The sequence below is a fragment of the Rissa tridactyla genome, chromosome 23 (genome assembly GCF_028500815.1).
Source record: "Rissa tridactyla isolate bRisTri1 chromosome 23, bRisTri1.patW.cur.20221130, whole genome shotgun sequence".
Classification (NCBI taxonomy): Eukaryota; Metazoa; Chordata; class Aves; order Charadriiformes; family Laridae; genus Rissa; species Rissa tridactyla.
This window is the reverse complement of record NC_071488.1, coordinates 2386353-2407239: the sequence shown is the minus strand read 5'-3', so window position 1 is coordinate 2407239 and position 20887 is coordinate 2386353. Positions and strand designations below refer to the sequence as shown.

Below are 20887 nucleotides of genomic sequence, written 5' to 3'. Positions count from 1 at the left end.
CTTGGGACCCCTGTCACCCCCCTGGTCCCCCTTGTCACCCCCCGCCCCTGTGCCTGAAATGCTGGGGGGGGACCCCAAAATGGGGGTGGTGGGTGTCACGGGGGGGTGGTGTGTTCTGCTGTGGGCACCCCGAAAGGCAGGGACAGGGGACGGCAGGGGACACAGGCACCCAGGAGGGGACGGGGACGCAGTGGTGGCAGCAAGGAGGGAGGGCGTCGGTGTCACCGTCACCCCGCGCGGGGCAGAGGCCGGCGCGTGCCGGCGCGTGTCGGTGTGTGGCACCCCAGGGTGCGGCGGGGGGGTGGGGGGATGGGACAGGAGGGGACGTGGCCGGTGTTGACTGTACACAACCGCCGCCCGCGACGTCACCTGCCACCGGGCCCGGCCGGTTCCCCGTGGCCACCGGCCCCATATAACACCGGTGACACCAGGCCGGCAGGGGACGGACGCCATGGAGGGGGCCGGGGGGGCCGCGGCTGGCGGAGGCCGAGCGGGAGAGTCTGCTGGGCTCCGTCCACGGCGTCTCGGGGCCTGGTACCGCGGTGGGGACAGGGGGACATGGGGACACCGATGACCTTTTTGGCCCCAAAATGGGGCCTGGGGGGGATGGGGGGTGGGGGAGCGGCCGGGGAAGGCGGTGGGGAGGGGACGCGGGGGGGGTGAGGGGGTTGGGGCGAAGGGGGTCGGGGTGACGGTGGCGTGTCCCCGCAGTGGTGACGGCCACCCGCATGGCGGGGGGCGGCCATGTACGAGCTGGTGCGCGTGGGGCACGCGGAGCTGGTGGGGGAGATCATCCGGCTGGACGGGGACATGGCCACCCTCCAGGTCTACGAGGAGACCTGTATCCTGCCGCCCTGCCTGTCCCCGCGTCCCCTCCCGTCCCCTCCCACCACCCTACCCTGCCCTGTCCTTCCCTGTCCCCCCCCCTTGTCCTTCTCTGTCCCCTCAGCCTCCCCTTGTCCCCCCCCAATCTCCCCGTCCTGCCCTTCCCTTCCTCCCCTGTCCCCCTCCCCGCCTGTCCCTGTCCCCTCCTGTCCTCCCTGTCCCCCTGCCCCTGTCCCCCCGTCCTGTCACCTCCCTGTCCTGTCACCTCCCTGTCCCACCTGTTCTATTCCCTCTGTTCCCCCCCACTGTGTCCTGTCCCCTCCCTGTCCGCCTGTCCTCCCCCCTGTCCCCTCCCTGTCCCCCCGTCCTGCCCCATCCCCTTATCACGTCCTCTCGTGTCCCCCCATCCTGTCCTCCCCCTGTCCCCTCCATGCCCCCTGTCCCCTCCCTGTCCCCCCCTATCTTCCCTTGTCCCCCCCCATCCTGCCCTGTCCCCCCTTTCCTGCCCCCTCCCTGTCCCCCCATCCTGCCCCATCCCCTTGTCGTGTCCTCTCCCTGTCCCCTGATCCTGCCCTGTCCCCCCCCGTTCCCCCATCCTGTCCCCTCTGTCCCCCCATTCTGCCCTGTCCCCTTGTCCTGTCCCCTCCCTGTCCCCCCTGTCCCCCCATCCTGCCCCGTCCCTTTGTCCTGTCCCCCTTGTCCCCCTATCTTGCCCTGTCCCCCCTGTCCTCTCCCTGTCCTCTCCCTGTCCCCCATCCTGAGCTATCCCCTTGCCCTGTCCCCCATCCTGTCCCCCCTGTCCCCCGTCCTGTCCCCTCCCTGTCCCCCCCGTCCCCCCATCCTGCCCCGTCCCCTTGCCCTGTCCCCCCTGTCCTGTCCCCTCCCTGTCCCCCCATCCTGAGCCATCCCCTTGTCCTTTCCCCCGTCCTGTCCCCCCATCCTGCCCCGTCCCCTTGTCCCATCCCCTCCCTGTCCCCCCCCAGCCCTCCTGACCCCCCATCCCGCCCTGTCCCCCCATCTTTTCCTGCCCCCCCGCTCCCCCCCCCGCCCCCGTCCCCGTCCGGTCGGTGGCCTTTCCTGAGCGCGGTGGCAGCGGGGGTGCGGGTGGGGGACCCGGTGCTGCGCACGGGGAAGCCGCTCTCGGTGGAGCTGGGCCCCGGCATCCTGGGCTCCATCTTCGACGGGATCCAGCGCCCGCTGCGGGACATCGCCCAGGCCACCCGCAGCATCTACATCCCGCGGGGCACCAACGTCCCCGCGCTGCCCCGCCACCTCACCTGGGACTTCGTCCCCAGCAAGGACCTCCGGGTGAGCGGGGACACGGGGACACCCCATCGCTCGGCACCCGCGGAGGGGACACGGGGACATAGGGACACCCCTTCGCTCAGCACCCCCAGGGGGGACGTGGGGACACCCCTTCACTTGGGACCCCCCAGAGGGGACATGGGGACATAGGGACACCCCTTCACTCGGCACCCCCAGAGGGGACGTGGGGACACCCCTTCGCTTGGGACCCCCAGAGGGGACACAGGGACACAGGGACACCCCTTTGCTCGGCACCCCCAGGGGGGACGTGGGGACACCCCTTCGCTTGGGACCCCCAGAGGGGACACAGGGACACAGGGACACCCCTTCACTCAGCACCCCCGGGGGGGGACGTGGGGACACCCCTTCGCTTGGGACCCCCAGAGGGGACACAGGGACACAGGGACACCCCTTCGCTCAGCACCCCCAGAGGGGACGTGGGGACACCCCTTCGCTTGGGACCCCCAGAAGGGACGTGGGGATGTGGGGACACCCCTTTTCTCGGCACCCCCAGGGGGGCTGCAGGGACACCCCTTCACTCGGCACCCCCGGAGGGGACACGGGGACACTCCTTCGCTCGTCCCCGTTGGGGTCCCGCATCCTCATGACCACCCACTCCCCCCCCAGGTCGGGAGCCACGTCACCGGGGGTGACATCTACGGGACGGTGATGGAGAACTCGCTCATCCAGCACAAGATCATGGTGCCACCCCGCAGCCGGGGCACCGTCACCTACATCGCACCCCCTGGGCACTACAGCGTGTCGGTACGGGTGGGTGGCGGGGTGGCGGGTGACAGAGGGACGGGTGGTGGGGTGACAGGGTGACGTGGGGTTGGATGGTGAGGTGACGTGGTGATGGGGTGGTGGGGTGATGGGTGTATGTTGGGGTGGTGGGTGACGGGTGGTGGGGTGACAGTGTGATGGGTGGCGAGGTGTTGGGGTGATGTGGTGTTGGATGGTGGGGTGACGTGGTGATGGGGTGATGGATGTATGTTGGGGTGTTGGGTGATGGGGTGACAGGGTGATGGGTGGCGGGGTGCTGGGGTGATGGATGGATGTTGGGATGTTGGGTGATGGATGGTGGGGTGACGGGTGGTGGTGTGATGGGTGGCGAGGTGTTGGGGTGATGTGGTGTTGGATGGTGGGGTGACGTGGTGATGGGTGGTGGGGTGATGGATGTATGTTGGGGTGTTGGGTGATGGGGTGACAGTGTGATGGGGTGATGGGTGGCGAGGTGTTGGGGTGATGTGGTGTTGGATGGTGGGGTGACGTGGTGATGGGTGATGGGGTGATGGATGTATGTTGGGGTGTTGGGTGATGGGGTGACAGTGTGATGGGGTGGTGGGGTGATGGGTGGCAAGGTGTTGGGGTGATGTGGTGTTGGATGGTGGGGTGACGTGGTGATGGGTGATGGGGTGATGGATGTATGTTGGGGTGTTGGGTGACGGGGTGACAGGGTGCCAGGGTGATGGGTGGTGGGGTGGTGGGGTGATGGATGTATGTTGGGGTGTTGGGTGATGGGGTGACAGGGTGATGGGGTGGTGGGTGATGTGTTGGATGGTGGGGTGATGGGTGGTGGGGTGACGGGGTGATGGGTGGTGGGGTGTTGGGTGGTGAGGTGACGTGGTGATGGGGTGACAGTGTGATGGGGTGATGGGTGGCGAGGTGTTGGGGTGATGTGGTGTTGGATGGTGGGGTGACGTGGTGATGGGTGATGGGGTGATGGATGTATGTTGGGGTGTTGGGTGATGGGGTGACAGTGTGATGGGGTGGTGGGGTGATGGGTGGCAAGGTGTTGGGGTGATGTGGTGTTGGATGGTGGGGTGACGTGGTGATGGGTGATGGGGTGATGGATGTATGTTGGGGTGTTGGGTGACGGGGTGACAGGGTGCCAGGGTGATGGGTGGTGGGGTGGTGGGGTGATGGATGTATGTTGGGGTGTTGGGTGATGGGGTGACAGGGTGATGGGGTGGTGGGTGATGTGTTGGATGGTGGGGTGATGGGTGGTGGGGTGACGGGGTGATGGGTGGTGGGGTGTTGGGTGGTGAGGTGACGTGGTGATGGGGTGACAGTGTGATGGGTGATGGGGTGTTGAATGGTGGGGTGACGGTGTGATGGGTGGCGGGGTGTTGGGGTGATGGATGTGTGTTGGGGTGTCGGGTGATGGGGTGACAGGGTGATGGGTGGCAGGGTGTTGGGGTGATGGAGTGTTGGATGGTGGGATGTTGGGGTGATGGATGGGTGATGGGTGGTGGGGTGTTGGATGATGGGGTGAAGTGGTGATGGGTGATGGGTGGCGGGGTGTTGGGGTGATGGAGTGTTGGATGGTGGGGCGTTGGGGTGTTGGGTGATGGGGTGAGAGGGTGATGGGTGGTGGGTTGACGGGGTGTTGGATGGCAGGGTGGCGGGTGACGGGGTGATGGGTGACAAGAGGGATGGGTGGTGGGGTGATGGATGATGGGGTGATGTGGGGCTGGATGGTGGGGTGGTGGGGTGACAGGGTGATGTGGGGTTGGATGGTGAGGTGTCAGGGTGGTGGGTGTTGGGGTGATGGGAGATGGGATGACAGGGTGACGGATGTTGGGGTGATGGGATGTTGGGGTGATGGATGATGGGATGATGGGGTGATGGGGTGGTGGGGTGATGGGATGACGGGGTGACGGGGTGGTGGGTGGTGGGGTGATGGGCTGGTGGGGTGATGGGCTGATGGATGTTGGGGTGATGGATGATGGGATGATGGGGTGACGGGGTGGTGGGTGTCGGGGTGCCCCGTCCCCGCTGCCGGTCCCTCCTGTCCCCGCAGGACGTGGTGCTGGAGCTGGACTTCCAGGGCAGCGTGGAGAAGCTGCCCATGCTGCAGGTCTGGCCCGTCAGACAGACCCGGCCCGTGGCCGAGAAGCTGCCGGCGAATCACCCCCTGCTGACGGGCCAGCGGGTGCTGGACGCCCTCTTCCCGTAGGGACACCCCCCCCTCCACCCCCCCGGGAGGGGACAGGGATGGGGACAGGGAGAGGGGATGGAGGAGAGGGATGGGGATGGGGACAGGGGATGGGGATAGAGCTGGAGATGGGGACTGGGGACATGGACAGAGGAGGGGGGACAGGGGCAGGGATGGGAACAGGGATGGGGACAGGGACAGGGATGGGGACAGGGACGGTGTTGGGGGACAGGGATGGTGTTGGGGGACAGGGGATGGGGACAGGGATGGGGATAGAGCTGGAGATGGGGACTGGGGACATGGACAGAGGATGAGGGACAGGGATAGGGATGGGGATGGGGACAGGGATGGGGACAGAGATGGCGTTGGGGGACAGGGATGGGGACAGGGGCAGGGATGGGAACAGGGATGGGCAGGGGGGACAGGGACAGGGATGGGGACAGGGATGGTGTTGGGGGACAGGGGATGGGCACAGGGATGGGGATAGAGCTGGAGATGAGGACTGGGGACAGGGATAGGGATGGGGACAGAGATGGCGTCGGGGGACAGGGATGGGAATGGGGGACAGGGGATGGGGACGGGGATGGGGATGGGGGACAGGGACAGGGATGGGGACAGAGATGGCGATGGAGATGGGGATAGAGCTGGAGATGGGGACTGGGGACATGGACAGAGGATGGGGGACAGGGATAGGGATGGGGATGTGGGACGGGGACAGGGATGGGGACAGGGTTGGGGATGTGGAATAGGGACAGAGGTGGTGTTGGGGACCGGGGACAGGGATGGGGACAGGGGACGGCGATGTGGGACAGGGCTGGAAGTAGGGATAGGGCTGGAGATGGGAATAAGGGACGGGGCTGGGGACAGTCCTGCCAGGGAAAAAGGAGACAGTGAGGGGGCTGGTCGGTGACACTGGGGGTGTCACGGTCACTCCAGACAGCCCCCAGGAGGGACGGGGACGGGGTTGGGGACGGGGACGGGGAGAGGGATGGGGACGGGGGTCCCTCCCAGCTCCACGGGGCTGTAGCGGGGCGGTGTCGGGGGACGGCAGCCACCGCTCCCGGCTGTCCCCACGCGTCCCTGTCCCCAGGTGCGTGCAGGGGGGCACCACGGCCATCCCGGGCGCCTTCGGCTGCGGCAAAACCGTCATCTCCCAGTCCCTCTCCAAGTACTCCAACAGCGACGTCATCGTCTACGTGGGCTGCGGCGAGCGGGGCAACGAGATGTCCGAGGTCCTGCGGGACTTCCCCGAGGTGGGGACGGGGGGGGGGCACACGGGGACGAGGAGGGACGCGGGGACGGCCGGCCACTGGCCGGGGTTGGGGGGGGGTAACGGTGACGCCGTCCCCAGCTCACCATGGAGGTGGACGGGAGGACGGAGACCATCATGAAGCGCACGACGCTGGTGGCCAACACCTCCAACATGCCGGTGGCCGCCCGCGAAGCCTCCATCTACACCGGTGGGCCCGTGACTGCCGCGGCGGGGGTGGGGTGGGGTGGGGGTGTGTGTGAGTGTGAGCGTGCACGGGCACGTGTGAGCACGCGTGTGTGAGCGTGTAAGGCCCATGTGAGCATTTACGGGCGCGTGCGAGCAGGCGCGGGCACACGCGAGCCCACACGGGCACGTGCGAGCGTGCAGATGCGTGAGCGTGCGAGGCACACGGGAGCACGCGTGGGCACGCGTGAGCAGGCGCGGGCGTAGATAAGCACGCGTGGGCGTGTGTGAGCGTGCACAGGCACGCGTGAGTGTGCACAAGCACGTGTGAGCAGGTGTGGGCACAGGTGAAGTTGCACACGCGTGAGCGCGCAAGGCACGCGTGAGCGTTCGTGGGCGCTTGTGAGCAGGCGCGGGCACGTGGAAGTGGGCACGGGCACGTGTGAACAGGCACATATGTGAGCGCGTAAGGCACGTGTGGGCACGCGTGAGCGGCATGGGCACGTACGAGCGTGCAAGGCCCGTGTGAGCACGCGTGGCGCACGTGAGCCTTCACGCGTGGCGCGGGAAGGCGAGGGGGGGAGGTTGCGCGTGCCGGGGGCCGTGTGGCCACGAGCCGGCCGCAGCTGGCGCCGAGGGTGCGAGGGTGGCGTGTGTGTCCCCCCCTCCCACCCTCCGGGTGCCAGCCGCGTGCCGCCGGCGCAGGCATCACGCTCTCCGAGTACTTCCGCGACATGGGCTACCACGTCAGCATGATGGCCGACTCCACCTCCCGCTGGGCCGAGGCGCTGCGCGAGATCTCGGGGCGCCTGGCCGAGATGCCGGCGGGTGAGCCCCCTTATTGGGAAGGGAACCCGGGACTGTGGTGGGGGGGCGGGAAAACCAATCCGACCCCCCCGGCCGCCCCGCTGATGCCCGCCGCGCCATCGTGTCCCCCCCGTGTCCCCGCAGACAGCGGTTACCCGGCGTACCTGGGCGCTCGCTTGGCCTCCTTCTACGAGCGCGCGGGGCGAGCGCGCTGCCTGGGGTCCCCCGCTCGCGAGGGCAGCGTCAGCATCGTGGGCGCGTGAGTTTGGGTTGGTTTTTTTTTGGGGGGAGGGGAGGGGGGGGGGGGTTAGGTGGGAGACCCCGCTGAACCACCCCCTCCACACACACGCACTTTTTCCCCACCACCCCACAGCATGTCCCCGCTGGGAGGTGAATTCTCGGACCCCCGTCTCCATCCTATCCCATCTCCATCCCCATCTCCATCCCATCTCCATCCCCATCTCCATCCCGTCTCCATCCCCATCCCCAATCCCATCCCCATCCCCATCCCCATCCCCATCCCCATCCCCATCCCCATCCCATCCCATCCCATCCCATCCCATCCCATCCCATCTCATCTCCATCCCCATCTCCATCTCCATCTCCATCCCCATCCCCATCCCCATCTCCATCCCCATCTCCATCCCCATCCCCATCCCCATCCCCATCCCCATCTCCATCTCCATCCCCATCCCCATCTCCATCTCCATCCCCATCCGATCCCATCCCCACCCCCATCTCCATCCCCATCTCCATCTCATCCCCATCCCCGTCCCCATCCCATCGCCATCCCCATCCCATCGCCATCCCCATCCCATCGCCATTCCCATCCCCATCCCCATCCCCATCCCCATCTCCATCCCATCTCCATCCCCATCCCATTTTTTCCCCACCACCCCACAGCGTGTCCCCGCCGGGAGGTGACTTCTCGGACCCCGTCACCTCGGCCACGCTGGGCATCGTGCAGGTGAGCGGGGGCACCCCGGGGATCCCCCCATCCCGGCGCGGCCCACCCTGACACCCCCCCCATCTTTTCGGTGTCCCCCCCCCCTCGCCCCCCCAAGGTGTTTTGGGGTCTGGACAAGAAGCTGGCGCAGCGCAAGCACTTCCCCTCGGTGAACTGGCTGATCAGCTACAGCCGGTACCTGCGGGCGCTGGAGCCCCACTACGAGGGGCTGCACCCCGAGTTCCCCGCCCTGCGGCGCCGCGCCAGGGAGATCCTGCAGGAGGAGGAGGAGCTGGCGGAGATCGTCCAGCTGGTCGGCAAGGTGGGGACGGGGGCGGGGGGCAAGGTGGGGCGGGGGGGGGGTGGGGTGACGGGATGCGGGATGGGATTGAGATGGGATGGGGATGGGGATGGGATGGGATAGAGATGGAGGTGGCATGGGATGGAGATGGGTTTGGATGGGGATGGGGATGGAGATGGAGATGGGATGGGGATGGAGATGGAGATGGGATAGAGATGGAGGTGGCATGGGATGGACATGGCATGGGGATGGAGATGGGGATGGAGATGGGTTTGGATGAGGATGGGATGGGGATAGGGATGGGACGGGGATGGGATTGAGATGGGATGGGGATGGAGATGGGATGGGGATGGAGATGGGATGGGGATGGAGATGGGTTTGGATGAGGATGGGATGGGGATAGGCATGGGTTGGGATGGGGATGGAGATGGAGGTGGCATGGGATGGAGATGGCATGGGGATGGAGATGAGTTTGGGTGAGGATGGGATGGGCATGGAGATGGAGATGGGATGGGACGGAGATGGCATGGGGATGGGGATGGAGATGAGTTTGGATGAGGATGGGATGGGGATGGGATGGGGATGGAGATGGCATGGGATGGAGATGGGATGGGGATAGGGATGGGGATGGGATGGGTTGGGATGAGGAGGGGATGGAGATAGGATAGGGATTGGGATGGAACAGGGATGGGGATGGAATGAGATGGAGACGGGATGGAGATGGGATGGGGATAGGGATGGAGATGGGGATATGGGATGGGGGATGTGGGATGAGGATGGGATGGGGGTGGTGGGATGGGGATGTGGGTGATGGGATGGGGATGGGGATATGGGATGAAGATGGCATAGGGGATATGGGATATGGGGTGTGGGATGGAGGACGGGATGAGATGGGATGGGGATATGGGATTGGGACGCAAATGGGGAGAGGGGATGGAATCACGGTAGGGACAGGGAAGAGGATGAGATGGGATGGGGAGATGAGATGGGGACAGGGGGTATGGAATGGGAATGGGGATATGGGACAGGGATGGGATGGGGATATGGGATGTAGGATGGGGATGTGTTGGGATATGGGATGGGGACACGATGGATGGGGAAGTGGACGGGGATATGGGAAGGGGATAGGAGGGGCTGGGGCTGGGGATGGGGACGAAATGGGGGGCTATGGGGTGGGATCGGGGTGGGGCTACGGGGTGGGGATGTGATGGACGGGGCTGGGGACACGATGGGAAGGGGCTGGGGACATAGGACATGGGAGGGGAGGGGGGACAGGGACACCCCAGAGCCGTCCCCCCCGCAGGCGTCCCTCGCCGAGGCCGACAAGGTGACGCTGGAGGTGGCCAAGCTCCTCAAGGACGACTTCCTCCAGCAGAACGGCTACTCCTCCTACGACAGGTAGCCCCCGCACCCCCCTGCACCCCCCGCAGCCCCCTCCCCCAGCCCTGACCCCTCTGCCTCTGCCCCTCCCTCCCCCCCCCCCCCCCGACAGGTTCTGCCCCTTCTACAAGACGGTGGGGATGCTGCAGAACATGGTCACCTTCTACGAGCTGGCGCGTCACGCCGTGGAGGCCACTGGGCCGGGCGAGCGCCGCGTCACCTGGGCCACCATCCGCGAGAACCTGGGGGACATCCTCTACAAGCTGAGCGCCATGAAGTTCAAGGTGGGTGGCGGGGCCGGGGGGTGGGGGGGTGGGGGAGGAAGGGTGACACACACACACACACACACACACGCACCCCTCAACCCCCCCACCGCATTGGGAGGGGCGGCGATGCCACCGTGTCCCCCCGTGTCCCCAGGACCCGGTGAAGGACGGCGAAGCCAACATCACGGCGGCCTTCGCCCAGCTCAACGAGGAGATGCAGGCGGCTTTCCGCAACCTGGAGGACTGAGGGGGGGGCAGGAAAAGGCCCGGGGGGGGGGGGAAAGGGGGTAGGGGATGGAGGGGGTCCCCCCCCAGGGCTCCCCCCACCCCCCCGCCCAATAAAGGCGATGCTCAGCCACTGGGTGTGGTTTCCCCACAGCCTGGGAGGACTTTTTGGGGGGGGGGGGGTTGACATGGTGGTTTTGGGGTTCAGCTGCCCCCCCCCACGCCCCCCCCCCCCCGGTGAGAAGCTGCTTTTCTCCACGCTGAGCCCTGGGGGATTCGGTGCACGTGTGGGGGACCCCCGTGGGGGGGGGGGGGGCGGCGGCGGCGGGGACCAGCTGCCTGCGGTGGGGCGGAGGTGGGGCATGGGGGTGGCACGGACCCCCTGGGTGGGATTAGGGGGTGACAGTGACCCCCCTGATTGGCACATGGGGGTGACAGTGACCTCCTGGGTGGCATACGGAGGTGACAGTGACCCCCTGGGTGGAACACGGGGGTGACGGGGACACCCTGGGTGGGACACGAGGGTGACAGTGACCCCCTGGGTGGGACACAGGGGTGACAGTGACCCCCCTGATTGGTACATGGGGTGACGGGGACACCCTGGGTGGGACAAGGGGGTGACAGTGACCCCTCTGGGTGGCACAGTGGGGTGACAGTGACCCCCCTGATTGGCACATGGGGGTGACAGTAACCTCCCGGGTGGGATACGGAGGTGACAGGGATCCCCTGTGTGGGACGCAGGGGTGACAGTGACCCCATGGGTGGTACATGGGGTGACAGTGACCCCTTGGGTGGCACACAGGGGTGACGGGGACACCCTGGGTGGGACACGGGGGTGACAGTGACCCCCTGGGTGGGACAAGGGGGTGACAGTGACCCCCGGGTGGCACATGGGGGTGTCACTGACCTCCTGTGTGGCACATTGGGGTGACAGTGACCTCCTGGGTGGAACATGGGGGTGACGGGGACACCCTGGGTGGGACGCGGGGCTGTCAGTGACCTCCTGGGTGGGACACAGGGGTGACAGTGACCCCCCTGGGTGTGACATGGGGGCACGGGGGTGGCGGTGACACCCTGGGTGGGACATGGGGATGATGGGGACCTCCTGGCTGGGACACAGGGGTGACAATGACCCTCCCGGCCCAGACCTGCCATGACTCGGCGGGGGGCGGGGGGGGGACGGGGACATGCAGCTGCGGCTGCACTTTGGGGGCCCCCAAGGGACATATCGGGAAGGACCCGCCCGCCACGTGGCTCGAGGGGGGAGGAATGTCCCTATTTGTCCCCCGGGGGGGGGGGGGGAAGGTGTCCTGTGTCGTGTGTGTCGTGTCCCCCCCCCCCGGCTCCCCGTCCTCGGTGCCGCCCCCTCCCGCCCCGTCCCGCCCCCCCCCGGCCCCGGAGCCGCCGCCCGGCGATGTGGGCGCTGCTGCTGCCCCTGGGGCTGGGCTCAGCCCTGCTGCCCCCCCGCGGTGGGTGCCGGGGGGGCCGGGGGGGTATCGGGGGTGCTGGGGGAGCCAGGGGTGCAGGGGCCTCCGGGGGCTGTGGGGTGCAGGGGGTGCTGGGGGGTCCAGGGGGCAGGGGGGTGCTGGGGGGTGTAGGGAGTCCGGGGGGTGCAGAGGGTGCTGGGGGGGTCCATGGGGCTCTGGGGGGCGATGAGGGTGCTGGGGGGTGAAGGAGGTCGGGGGGGGCTCTAGGGGGCTGGGGGGTGTTGAGGGTGCTGAGGGGTGCGGGGTGTCCGGGGGGTGCAGAGGGTGCTGGGGGGGGTCCATGGGGCTCTGGGGGGCGATGACGGTGCTGGGGGGTGAAGGAGGTCGGGGGGGCTGTGGGGTGCAGGGGGTCCGGGGGGTGCAGAGGGTGCTGGGGGTCCAGGGGGCTCTGGGGGGTGTTGGGGGTACCGGGGGGTGAAGGGGGTCCAGGGGGCTCAAGGGGGCTGCGGGGTGCCGAGGGTGCTGGGGGGTCCAAGTGTCCAGGGGGCTCTGGGGGGGCTGTGGGGTGCAAGAGGGTGCAGGGGGTCCGGGGGGTGCAGAGGATGCTGGGGGGGGGGGTGTCCATGGGGCTGTGGGGGGCTGTGGGGCGATGAGGGTGCTGGGGGGGGAAGGGGGTCCGGGGGGTGCAGAGGGTGCTGGGGGGGGGTCCATGGGGCTGTGGGGGGCTGTGGGGCGATGAGGGTGCTGGGGGGTGCAGGGTGTCCGGGGGGTGCAGAGGGTGCTGGGGGGGGGTCCATGGGGCTGTGGGGGGCTGTGGGGCGATGAGGGTGCTGGGGGGGGAAGGGGGTCCGGGGGGTGCAGAGGGTGCTGGGGGGGGGGGGGGTGCAGCGTCTCTGGGGGGGTCTTGGGGGGCTGCGGGGTCCGGGGGGCGCTGCGGGAGACGGCGGGGCTCGGGGCTGGGGGAGGAGATGTCGCCGTCCCTGTCCCGTCCCTGTCCCCGTCCGGTCCCGTCCCCGAGCCGCGGTGGTGACGGTCCCCGAGTGTCCCGCAGCGGCGAGTCCCCGCCATGGCCACGCCGTAGAACAGTGACAGTCCCCAGGGTCCTGTGGCACCGTCCCCGGTGGCCATGGGACAGTGACAGTCCCCAGGGTCCCACAGCAGTGTCCCCCATGGCCATAGGACAGTGACAGTCCCCAGGGTCCTGTGGCAGTGTCCCCCATGGCCGTGGGATGGTGACAGTCCCCAGGGTCCCCCCATGGCCATACTCCCGGTGCGTGCCAGCGCCGGTGACAGTCCCCGTTGTCCCCAGGCTCCCCAGCGCTGGCCCCTCGCGGTGTCCCAGCCGAGCCGGCCGCGGGCCGCGGTGACAACTCGGGGGGCTGCGACCTGTGTCACAGCCCCCACCGGGGCCGGGCTCAGGCCAACAGCACGTTGGGTGCCAGCATCACCCTGGGGTGCCCGGTGGCAGGTGCCCCCCTGGGCCAGCTGCGAGCCGTGCACTGGCACTTCTGGGGTGTCCCCGAGGGGGCCGGCGCCGCCGTCTGCAGCCAGAGCCACGGCCCCCCCCCGCTGCGGCCCACCCTACGGTGACCGCGCCACCCTGCTGGGCCCCCCCCGGCCCCCCGGGGGTGCTGCTGCTGCTGCGGCGCCTGCGGGAGGAGGACGCCGGCACCTACAGCTGCCTGCTGCTGGGCGAGGGCGACTGCGCCTGCGGGGACGTCACCCTGCACCTGGGGGGTGAGTGGTGGCCGTGGGGGGGGGGGGGGTCTCACCCCGGCCTCGGGGGCTGCGGGGATCAGGGGGAGCCCCTCACCCTGGCTATGGGGATGGGGGGGGGGAGCCCCTCACCTTGGCCTTGGGGCTGCATGGATCAGGGCGGTGGGGCTGGGGGAAGCCCCTCAGCTTGGCCGTGGGGCTGCGGGGATGAGGGGGAGCCCCTCACCTTGGCCTCGGGGCTGTGGGGATCCGGGCGGTGGGGATGGGGGGAGCCCCTCACCCCGGCCTCGGGGCTGTGAGGATCAGGGGGAGCCCCTCACCCTGGCTATGGGGATGGGGGGGAGCCCCTCACCTTGGCCTCGGGGCTGCGGGGATGAGGGGGAGCCCCTCACCTCAGCCTCGGGGCTGCGGGGATCAGGGCGGTGGGGATGGGGGGAGCCCCTCACCCCGGCCTCGGGGCTGTGAGGATCAGGGGGAGCCCCTCACCCTGGCTATGGGGATGAGGGGGAGCCCCTCACCTCGGCCTCGGGGCTGCGGGGATCAGGGCGGTGGGGATGGGGGGAGCCCCTCACCTTGGCCTCAGGATGGTGGGGATGGGGAGGGCCGCGGGGGGGGAGGGGGGGGGGGGCAGCAGGAGCCCCTCACCTTGGCCTCGGGGCTGGGGGTGCTGGGGGGGGGGCGGGGGGGTGGCGCAGAGGGAGCCCCTCACCCCGGCCTCGGGGCTGCGGGGTCCTGGGCAGCCCCTGAGGTGGTTCCTTCCCCCCCACCCCCTCCCAGGTGCTCCCTGCGACCCCCCCAGCTCCAGGGCCCCCCCCCACGGCGGCTTCGGCCTCAGCGTCGTCATCCTCCTCCTCCTCCTCCTGCTGCTGCTGCTGCCGCCGCCGGCCCGTGGGCTGTGACACGGGGAGCGCGTGTGTGCGCACACGCATGTGCGAGTGTGCGCGTGTGAGCGTGAGTGCACACAGGGGTGTGAGCGTGCACGTGCGTGAGAGGGCACATGTGTCTGGGAGTGCACGCGTGTGAGTACACACGTGTGTGTGAGTGCACGCGCGTGTGTGAGTGTGCACATGCACGTGAGCGCGCACGCGTGTGAGCGTAAGCATCTGTGTGAGTGCATGCGTGTGAGTGGACAGGTGTGAGAGTGCACGCGTGTGTGTGAGTGTATGCGTGTGTGAGTGCACGCGTGTGTGAGTGCACATGTATGACTGTGCGTGTGTGCGACTGCCCACGTGTGTGAGTGCACACGTATGTGACTACACACATGGGAGTGTGCGTGAGTGCACGCGTGTGTGAGTGCACACGTGTGCGTGAGTGCACGCATGTGAGTGCGCACGTGTGCGACTGCATGCGTGTGTGAGTGCACACACGTGTGTGAGTTCACGCATGTGGCTGCACGTGTGTGTGAGTGCCTGTGTGTGAGCGCACACACGTGTGAGCGCACGCATGTGACTGCGCGTGTGTCCGTGCGTGTGCGTGTGTGTGAGTGCACGCGTGTGTGTGAGCGCACGTGTGTGTGAGCGTGCACATGTGCGTGAGTGCATGCGCGTGTGAGTGCACATGTATGACTGCGTGCGTGTGTGAGTGCACACACGTGTGTGAGTGCACGCATGTGATTGCGCACGCGTGCGACTGCATACGTGTGTGAGTGCACACATGTGACTGCACGTGTGTCTGTGAGTGTATGTGTGAGTGCACGCGTGTGTGAGTGCACGCGTGTGAGTGCGTGTGTACTACTGCAGGCGTGTGTGTGAGTGCCCGCGTGTCTGTGAGTGCGTGCATGCGAGTGCGCGCGTGCGACTGTACACACGCGTGTGAGCGCACACATGTGACTGCGCGTGTGTCCGTGTGCGTGAGCGCATGCGTGTGTGTGAGTGCACACATGTGAGTGCACGCGTGTCTGAGTGCACACGGACACCCCCCCACGCATGTCACCTTGATGGTGACAGCAGGGGACAGCCCCAGTCTCCTTGGCCACCCCCAGGGACCGACCACCCTCCCTAGGGGGCTCCCAACCCCCCCCCCCCGGCTCCTGTCCCCAAGTGTCCCCAAGTGTCCCCAGTGTCCCCAGTGTCCCCGTCCCTTGTGTCCCTGTCCCTGATGTCCCCAATGTCCTCCGTGTCCGCAGCATCCTTGTCCCAGTGTCCCCCCTGTCCCTGATGTGCCTCTCCCTCCTGACCCCGGTGTCCCCATCCCTGGTGCCACTGTCCCCGGTGTCCCCCGTGTCCCCAGTGTCCCCTGTCCCTGCAGTCCTTGGTGTCCCCGATGTCCCCATCTTTGGTGTTCCCAGAGTCCCTGTCCCTGATGTCCCCAGTGTCCTCCTTGTCTGCAGTGTCCTTGTCCCAGTGGCCCCCGATGTCCCCCGTGTCCCTGATGTCCCTCTCCCTCCTGACCCCGGTGTCCCCGTCCCTGGTGCCACTGTCCCCGGTGTCCCCAGTGCCCCTGTCCCTGCTGTGTCTGATGTCCCCAGTGTCCCCCGTGTCCCTGCTGTCCCTGTCCCTGCTGTCCTTGGTGTCCCCGATGTCCCCGTCCTTGGTGGCCCTGGTGTGCCCAGTGTCCCCCATGTCCCCCGGTGTCCCCCCCCCACCCAATTGACCGTGGGGTCCCCAGCCCCGCCCGGGCCCGATCCTGCCCACGGTGGTGGCACCCGCTGTCCCCAGGGTGCTGGCGCCCTGACAGGGGACGTTGCCCGGGACGCTGGCTGTGTCCCCTGCGCCCCCCCCCCCCACCTTGTCACCATGGGGGGGGAGGGGGGGGAGGGGGACACCAGCGGGGACAAGCTTTCGCCGCGTCAGCGCGCGGGTGGCGGCAGCACCCAGAGCCTTCCCCGCATTGTGTCCCCGACAATGGCACTGCCACGTGCGCCCCCCCCGCCTCCACCCCCCCCCCGCGGCCCCTGTCGCCACCCCGGGGGGACAGAGGGACAGAGGGACAGGCGGCCATGGGCCACCCGGCCGGCGGGTGCTGAGGGCAGGTGAGTGGCCGGGGGTGGGCGCCCCGGGGCGGGGGGTGTGGGGGGGCGTCTGTCCCCAGTGTCCCCACCCGCCTCCCAGAGGTGTCACCCCTGGGTCCCCCCCACGGTGTCCCCACCGTCGTCCCCAGCGATACCACCCAGTGTCCCCTGGAGGTGCCACCTCCTCGTGCCCCCTACCCCTGGAGATGTCCCCAGGGTTGTCCCCAACATCCCCTGGAGATGCCACCCCCCGGGTACCCCCCTACCCCTGGAGATGTCCCCACCGTTGTCCCCAGTGTCCCCTGGTCCTGCCACCCCTGGGTACCCCCATGTCCCCTGGACATGTCCCCTGGAGATGCCACCCTCGGGTACCCCCATGTCCCCTGGAGATGTCCCCTGGAGATGCCACCCTCAGGTACCCCCATGTCCCCTGGAAATGTCCCCATGAGTGTGCCCTGGAGATGTCCCCCCCTGGTACCCTCTGCCCCTGGAGATGTCCCCATGGGTGTCCCCAACATCCCCTGGAGATGCCACCCCTGGGTACCCACCTACCCCTGGAGATGTCCCCACCATTGTCCCCAGTGTCCCCTGGTCCTGCCACCCCTGGGTACCCCCGTGTCCCCTGGAGATGTCCCCACCGTTGTCCCCAGTGTCCCTTGGAGATGCCACCTCTGGGTACCCCCATGTCCCCTGGAAATGTCCCCATGGGTGTGCCCTGGAGATGTCACCCCCTGGTACCCTCTACCCGTGGAGATGTCCCCACCATTGTCCCCAGTGTCCCCTGGTCCTGCCACCCCGGGTACCCCCATGTTCCTGCAGTTGTCCCCGGTGTCCTCTGGAGATGTCACCCCCTGGTACCCTCTACCCCTGGAGATGTCCCCATGGGTGTCCCCAACATCCCCTGGAGATGCCACCCCCACGTATCCCCCTACCCCTGGAGATGTCCCCACTGTTGTCCCCAGTGTCCCCTGGTTCTGCCAACCCTGGGTACCCCCATGTCCCCTGGAGATGTCCCCACTGTTGTCCCCAGTGTCCCTTGGGGGTGTCACCCTCAGGTACCCCCATGTCCCCTGGACATGTCCCCATGGGTGTCCCCAACATCCCCTGGAGATGCCACCCCCGGGTACCCCCCTACCCCTGGAGATGTCCCCACCATTGTCCCCGGTGTCCCTTGGAGGTGTCATCCCTGGGTACCCCCCTACCCCTGGAGATGTCCCCATGGGTGTCCCCAACATCCCCGGGAGATGCCACCCCTGGGTACCCCCGTGTCCCCTGGAGATGTCCCCACAGTTGTCCCCAGTGTCCCCTGGTCCTGTCACCCCTGGGTACCCCCATCTCCCCATGGTTGTCCCCGGTGTCCTCTGGAGATGTCACCCCCCTGCTACCCTGTATCCCTGGAGGTGTCCCCACGGGTGTCCCCACCATCCCCGGGCGATGCCACCCCCGGGTACCCCCATGTCCCCGCTTTTGTCCCACGTGTCCCCGCAGCGCAGGGGGATGCCGACGGGGGGGGGGCTGCTGTGCGGGGCCAGCGGCCTGGCCCTGCTCCTGGCCGCCACCGCCACCCACTTCTGGCTGCAGCGCCGGGCGCCCGGTGGCACCGCCAGCCTCGGGCTGTGGCACGTCTGCCTCGGGGGACACTGCCAGCCCCAGCCCGGCACCCCGGGTAGGCACCGGGGAGATGAGCTGCGCCCGGTCTCTGCGGGAGGAGGGGGGGGGTGTCACTGCTGCGCTGAGCTGTGTCTGGTCTCTGCGGGAGGGGGATGGGGAGTCACTGCTGCGCTGAGCTGTGCCCAGTCTCTGCAGGGGTCACTGCTGCACGGAGCTGTGCCCGGTCTCTGCAGGGTGGGAATGGGGGGAGTCACTGCTGCGCTGAGCTGTGCCCGGTCTCTGCAGGGAGGGGTTGGGGAGTCACTGCTGTGCTGAGCTGTGTCTGGGCTCTGTGAGGGGTCACTGCTGCGCTGAGCTGTGTCTGGTCTCTGCAGGGGGTCACTGCTGCACTGAGCTGTGCCCGGTCTCTGCAGGGTGGGGATGGGGGGGAGTCACTGCTGCGCTGAGCTGTGCCCGGTCTCTGCAGGGAGGGGATGGGGAGTCACTGCTGCGCTGAGCTGTGTCTGGTCTCTGCAGGGGGTCACTGCTGCGCTGAGCTGTGTCTGGTCTCTGCAGGGTGGGGATGGGGGGGTCACTGCTGCACTGAGCTGTGTCTGGTCTCTGCAGGGGTCACTGCTGTGCTGAGCTGTGCCCGGTCTCTGCAGGGAGGGGTTGGGGAGTCATTGCTGTGCTGAGCTGTGTCTGGTCTCTGTGAGGGGTCACTGCTGCACTGAGCTGTGTCTGGTCTCTGCGGGCAGGGCATGGGGGCAGCATCCTGGGCATGCACTTGCTCAGGGTCCCGTGTCCCCCAGGTGTCCCCAACACGTGTGTGTGTGTTCCCCCCCCCCCCCCCCCCAGCCTTATGGGAGGCCACGCGGGTGCTGATGCTGCTCTCGGTGCTCACCGCCGCTGCCGGCCTTGCCCTGGGGCTCTCTGCTGTGGCCAGCGCTGCCCGGCGGGTGCGTGCCCGTGTGGCCGGCATCACCCTGCTCCTGGCTGGTACGTGGGGACAAGTGGGAGGGGCGGGCTGGGGCATGGGGGCCTCAGGGACTGTCTCAAGGGGAGTCACTGCTGCACTGAGCTGTGCCCGGTCTCTGCACGCTGAGCTGTGCCCGTCACTGCTGCCCTGAGCTGTGTTCGGTCTCTGCCTGCCCAGCTGGGGCTCACAGGCTTGGCCACCCCGTGCCGCTGACCCGTGCCCTCTGCCCGCAGGTCTGCTGGCGCTGCTGGGGCTGGCGGTGTACACGGCCGGCACGCTGAGCTTGCTGGGGCCGGCCCGCACCGCCTGGCGCTTCTCCTGGTCCTACATCCTGGGCTGGGTCGCCGTCGTCCTCATCGGCTCAGCAGGTAGCGGCATCAACAGGGTCTGGTCACTGTTGCGCTGAGCTGTGCCCGGTCTCTGCAGGGAGGGGATGGGGAGTCACTGCTACACTGAGCTGTGTCTGGTCTCTGCAGGGAGGGGATGGGGAGTCACTGCTGTGCTGAGCTGTGCCCGGTGTCTGCAGGGAGGGGATGGGGAGTCACTGCTGTGCTGAGCTGTGCCCGGTCTCTGCAGGGCCGGGATGGGGTTGGTCACTGCTGTGCTGAGCTGTGCCCGGTCTCTGCAGGGCTCAGCTGGGCCTGGCCACATCCTGAGGGCACCCACGGGTGGGGGGCAGCAGGGAGGGGCCCCCACACTGAGCTCCCCCCATACCCCACGACCTCCTCTCTTCCCCCCCAGGACTTTTCCACCTCTGTGCTGCCGCCAAGGACCCGTCTCCGGAGAGTTCTGAGGTGGCGGGTGCCTGAGGGGCCCCGGGCACCTCGGGGAGCCCCCGCTCCCCCCTTTGCCCCCACCATCCTCCCCACGGGAGGCGGGTGGGGGCACCCCGGAGTGCGGGTCACTGCTGTGTTGAGTTGTGCCCAGTCACTGCTGTGCTGAGTTGTGCCCGGTCTCCGCAGGGTTGAGCTCCCGCTGTGCTCTCCCCCCCCGACCCGCCTCGCCCCCTTTCGTCCCCCCCCCCCGACTCTTGCTGTGCCAATAAACTGCCATCCCCCCCTCACACCCCCCCAACCCCCCCCGCCCCGGGCTGCCCTGTGCTGTCCGGTGGGATTTGGGGGGGCCCCGAATTTTGTGTGTGTGTGTGTGTTGGGGCGGGGAGGGGGGGGGGGGGTGTCGGTGCCAGCCCACAGCCCCTCCCCCTTCCTCTGCCCCACAGCTTTTGGGCACAAACGAGGATGTTGGGGGGGGATCACACCCAGCGGGGGTCTGGGGTGGGGGGGAACTGGGAGGGACATGGGGATTAATGGGAGACCGTGGGAGAGGGGGAATGGGCTGGGAGGGGCGCGGGGGGGGTCACCGGCGGGGGGGGGGGGGGGGGGGGAGGAGGAGGGAGGGGAGCTCCCGGGTGGGCCCCACCGCGCCCCGTCGGTGACCGTCGCCCCTTTAAGGCCGCGCCCCGGACCCCGCCCCTGCCCCTACCTGCCGGACCGGTCCGCCCCGCCCGGCCCCACCCCCTCAGGCCACGCCCCCCCGGGCCACGCCCACGCTCTCCCCCCTCCCCCCCCCCCCCCTCTCCCGCCCCCCCCCCCCCCCCCCCCCCGTCCCGTCCCGGCTCCGAGCGGCTCAGCACCGGCCCCTCCGCCGCGCTCGGCCCGGAGCCGCCCGGTACGGCCCGGAGCGGGCCCGTTCGGCCCGGCGAGGCGAGGCTCGGCCCGGCCCGGTCCGGTCCGGTTCGGTTCGGGCCGGTTCGTCCCGGTTGGTCCCGGTTCCGCCCGGTTGGGTTGAGCTGGGTTG

The 20887-nt window shown here is 68.5% G+C and overlaps 3 protein-coding genes across 6 annotated transcripts; 2 read left to right on the top strand and 1 right to left on the bottom strand.

The window, feature by feature from the left end:
- The first annotated feature begins 79 nt into the window (after window positions 1-79).
- On the top strand, window positions 80-10478 carry LOC128901191 (V-type proton ATPase catalytic subunit A-like). Its single transcript, XM_054183027.1, is given in 16 exon segments — window positions 80-88; window positions 432-534; window positions 712-734; window positions 736-841; window positions 1919-2133; window positions 2758-2895; window positions 4934-5085; window positions 6159-6321; window positions 6420-6528; window positions 7209-7331; window positions 7455-7569; window positions 8214-8277; window positions 8375-8578; window positions 9861-9955; window positions 10050-10221; window positions 10358-10478. Coding segments are annotated over 16 exon segments (1884 nt in total). The 3' UTR covers window positions 10451-10478.
- Window positions 10479-13527: 3049 nt separating this feature from the next.
- LOC128901190 (uncharacterized) lies at window positions 13528-16308 on the bottom strand. The gene is made up of 3 exons (XM_054183026.1): window positions 15377-16308; window positions 14339-14980; window positions 13528-13585 (listed from the first exon to the last, which is right to left on the bottom strand). Exons 1-3 carry the CDS (start codon window positions 16306-16308, stop codon window positions 13528-13530), a joined length of 1632 nt encoding a protein of 543 aa, XP_054039001.1.
- On the top strand, window positions 16181-20076 carry LOC128900980 (lens fiber membrane intrinsic protein-like). 4 transcript variants are annotated; one of them, XM_054182687.1, is made up of 5 exons: window positions 16181-16542; window positions 18010-18187; window positions 18970-19110; window positions 19324-19458; window positions 19832-20076. In XM_054182687.1, exons 2-5 carry the CDS (start codon window positions 18019-18021, stop codon window positions 19897-19899), a joined length of 513 nt encoding a protein of 170 aa, XP_054038662.1. In that variant the 5' UTR covers window positions 16181-16542; window positions 18010-18018; the 3' UTR covers window positions 19900-20076. The 4 variants fall into 4 exon arrangements, with proteins under 4 accessions (XP_054038662.1, XP_054038659.1, XP_054038661.1 ...); XM_054182684.1 differs by lacking the exon at window positions 16181-16542 and having other exon boundaries at window positions 16631-18187; XM_054182686.1 differs by lacking the exons at window positions 16181-16542; window positions 18970-19110 and having other exon boundaries at window positions 16631-18187.
- Window positions 20077-20887: the final 811 nt, after the last annotated feature.

Coding starts and splice junctions, on each gene's coding strand:
- LOC128901190 (XM_054183026.1), bottom strand. CDS start 16,308: ATGGTGACAAGGTGGGGGGGGGGGGCGCAGGGGACACAGCCAGCGTCC. Junction 14,981..15,376: donor ATGTGTGCGCTCACACGCGT/GTGTACAGTCGC, acceptor GCTCACACACAG/GCACTCACACACACGTGCAG. Junction 13,586..14,338: donor CAGGGAGCACCTGGGAGGGG/GTGGGGGGGAAG, acceptor CTCACCCCCCAG/GTGCAGGGTGACGTCCCCGC.
- LOC128900980 (XM_054182684.1), top strand. CDS start 16,762: ATGCCACCCCCCGGGTACCCCCCTACCCCTGGAGATGTCCCCACCGTT. Junction 19,111..19,323: donor CATCACCCTGCTCCTGGCTG/GTACGTGGGGAC, acceptor CTCTGCCCGCAG/GTCTGCTGGCGCTGCTGGGG. Junction 19,459..19,831: donor CGTCCTCATCGGCTCAGCAG/GTAGCGGCATCA, acceptor CTTCCCCCCCAG/GACTTTTCCACCTCTGTGCT.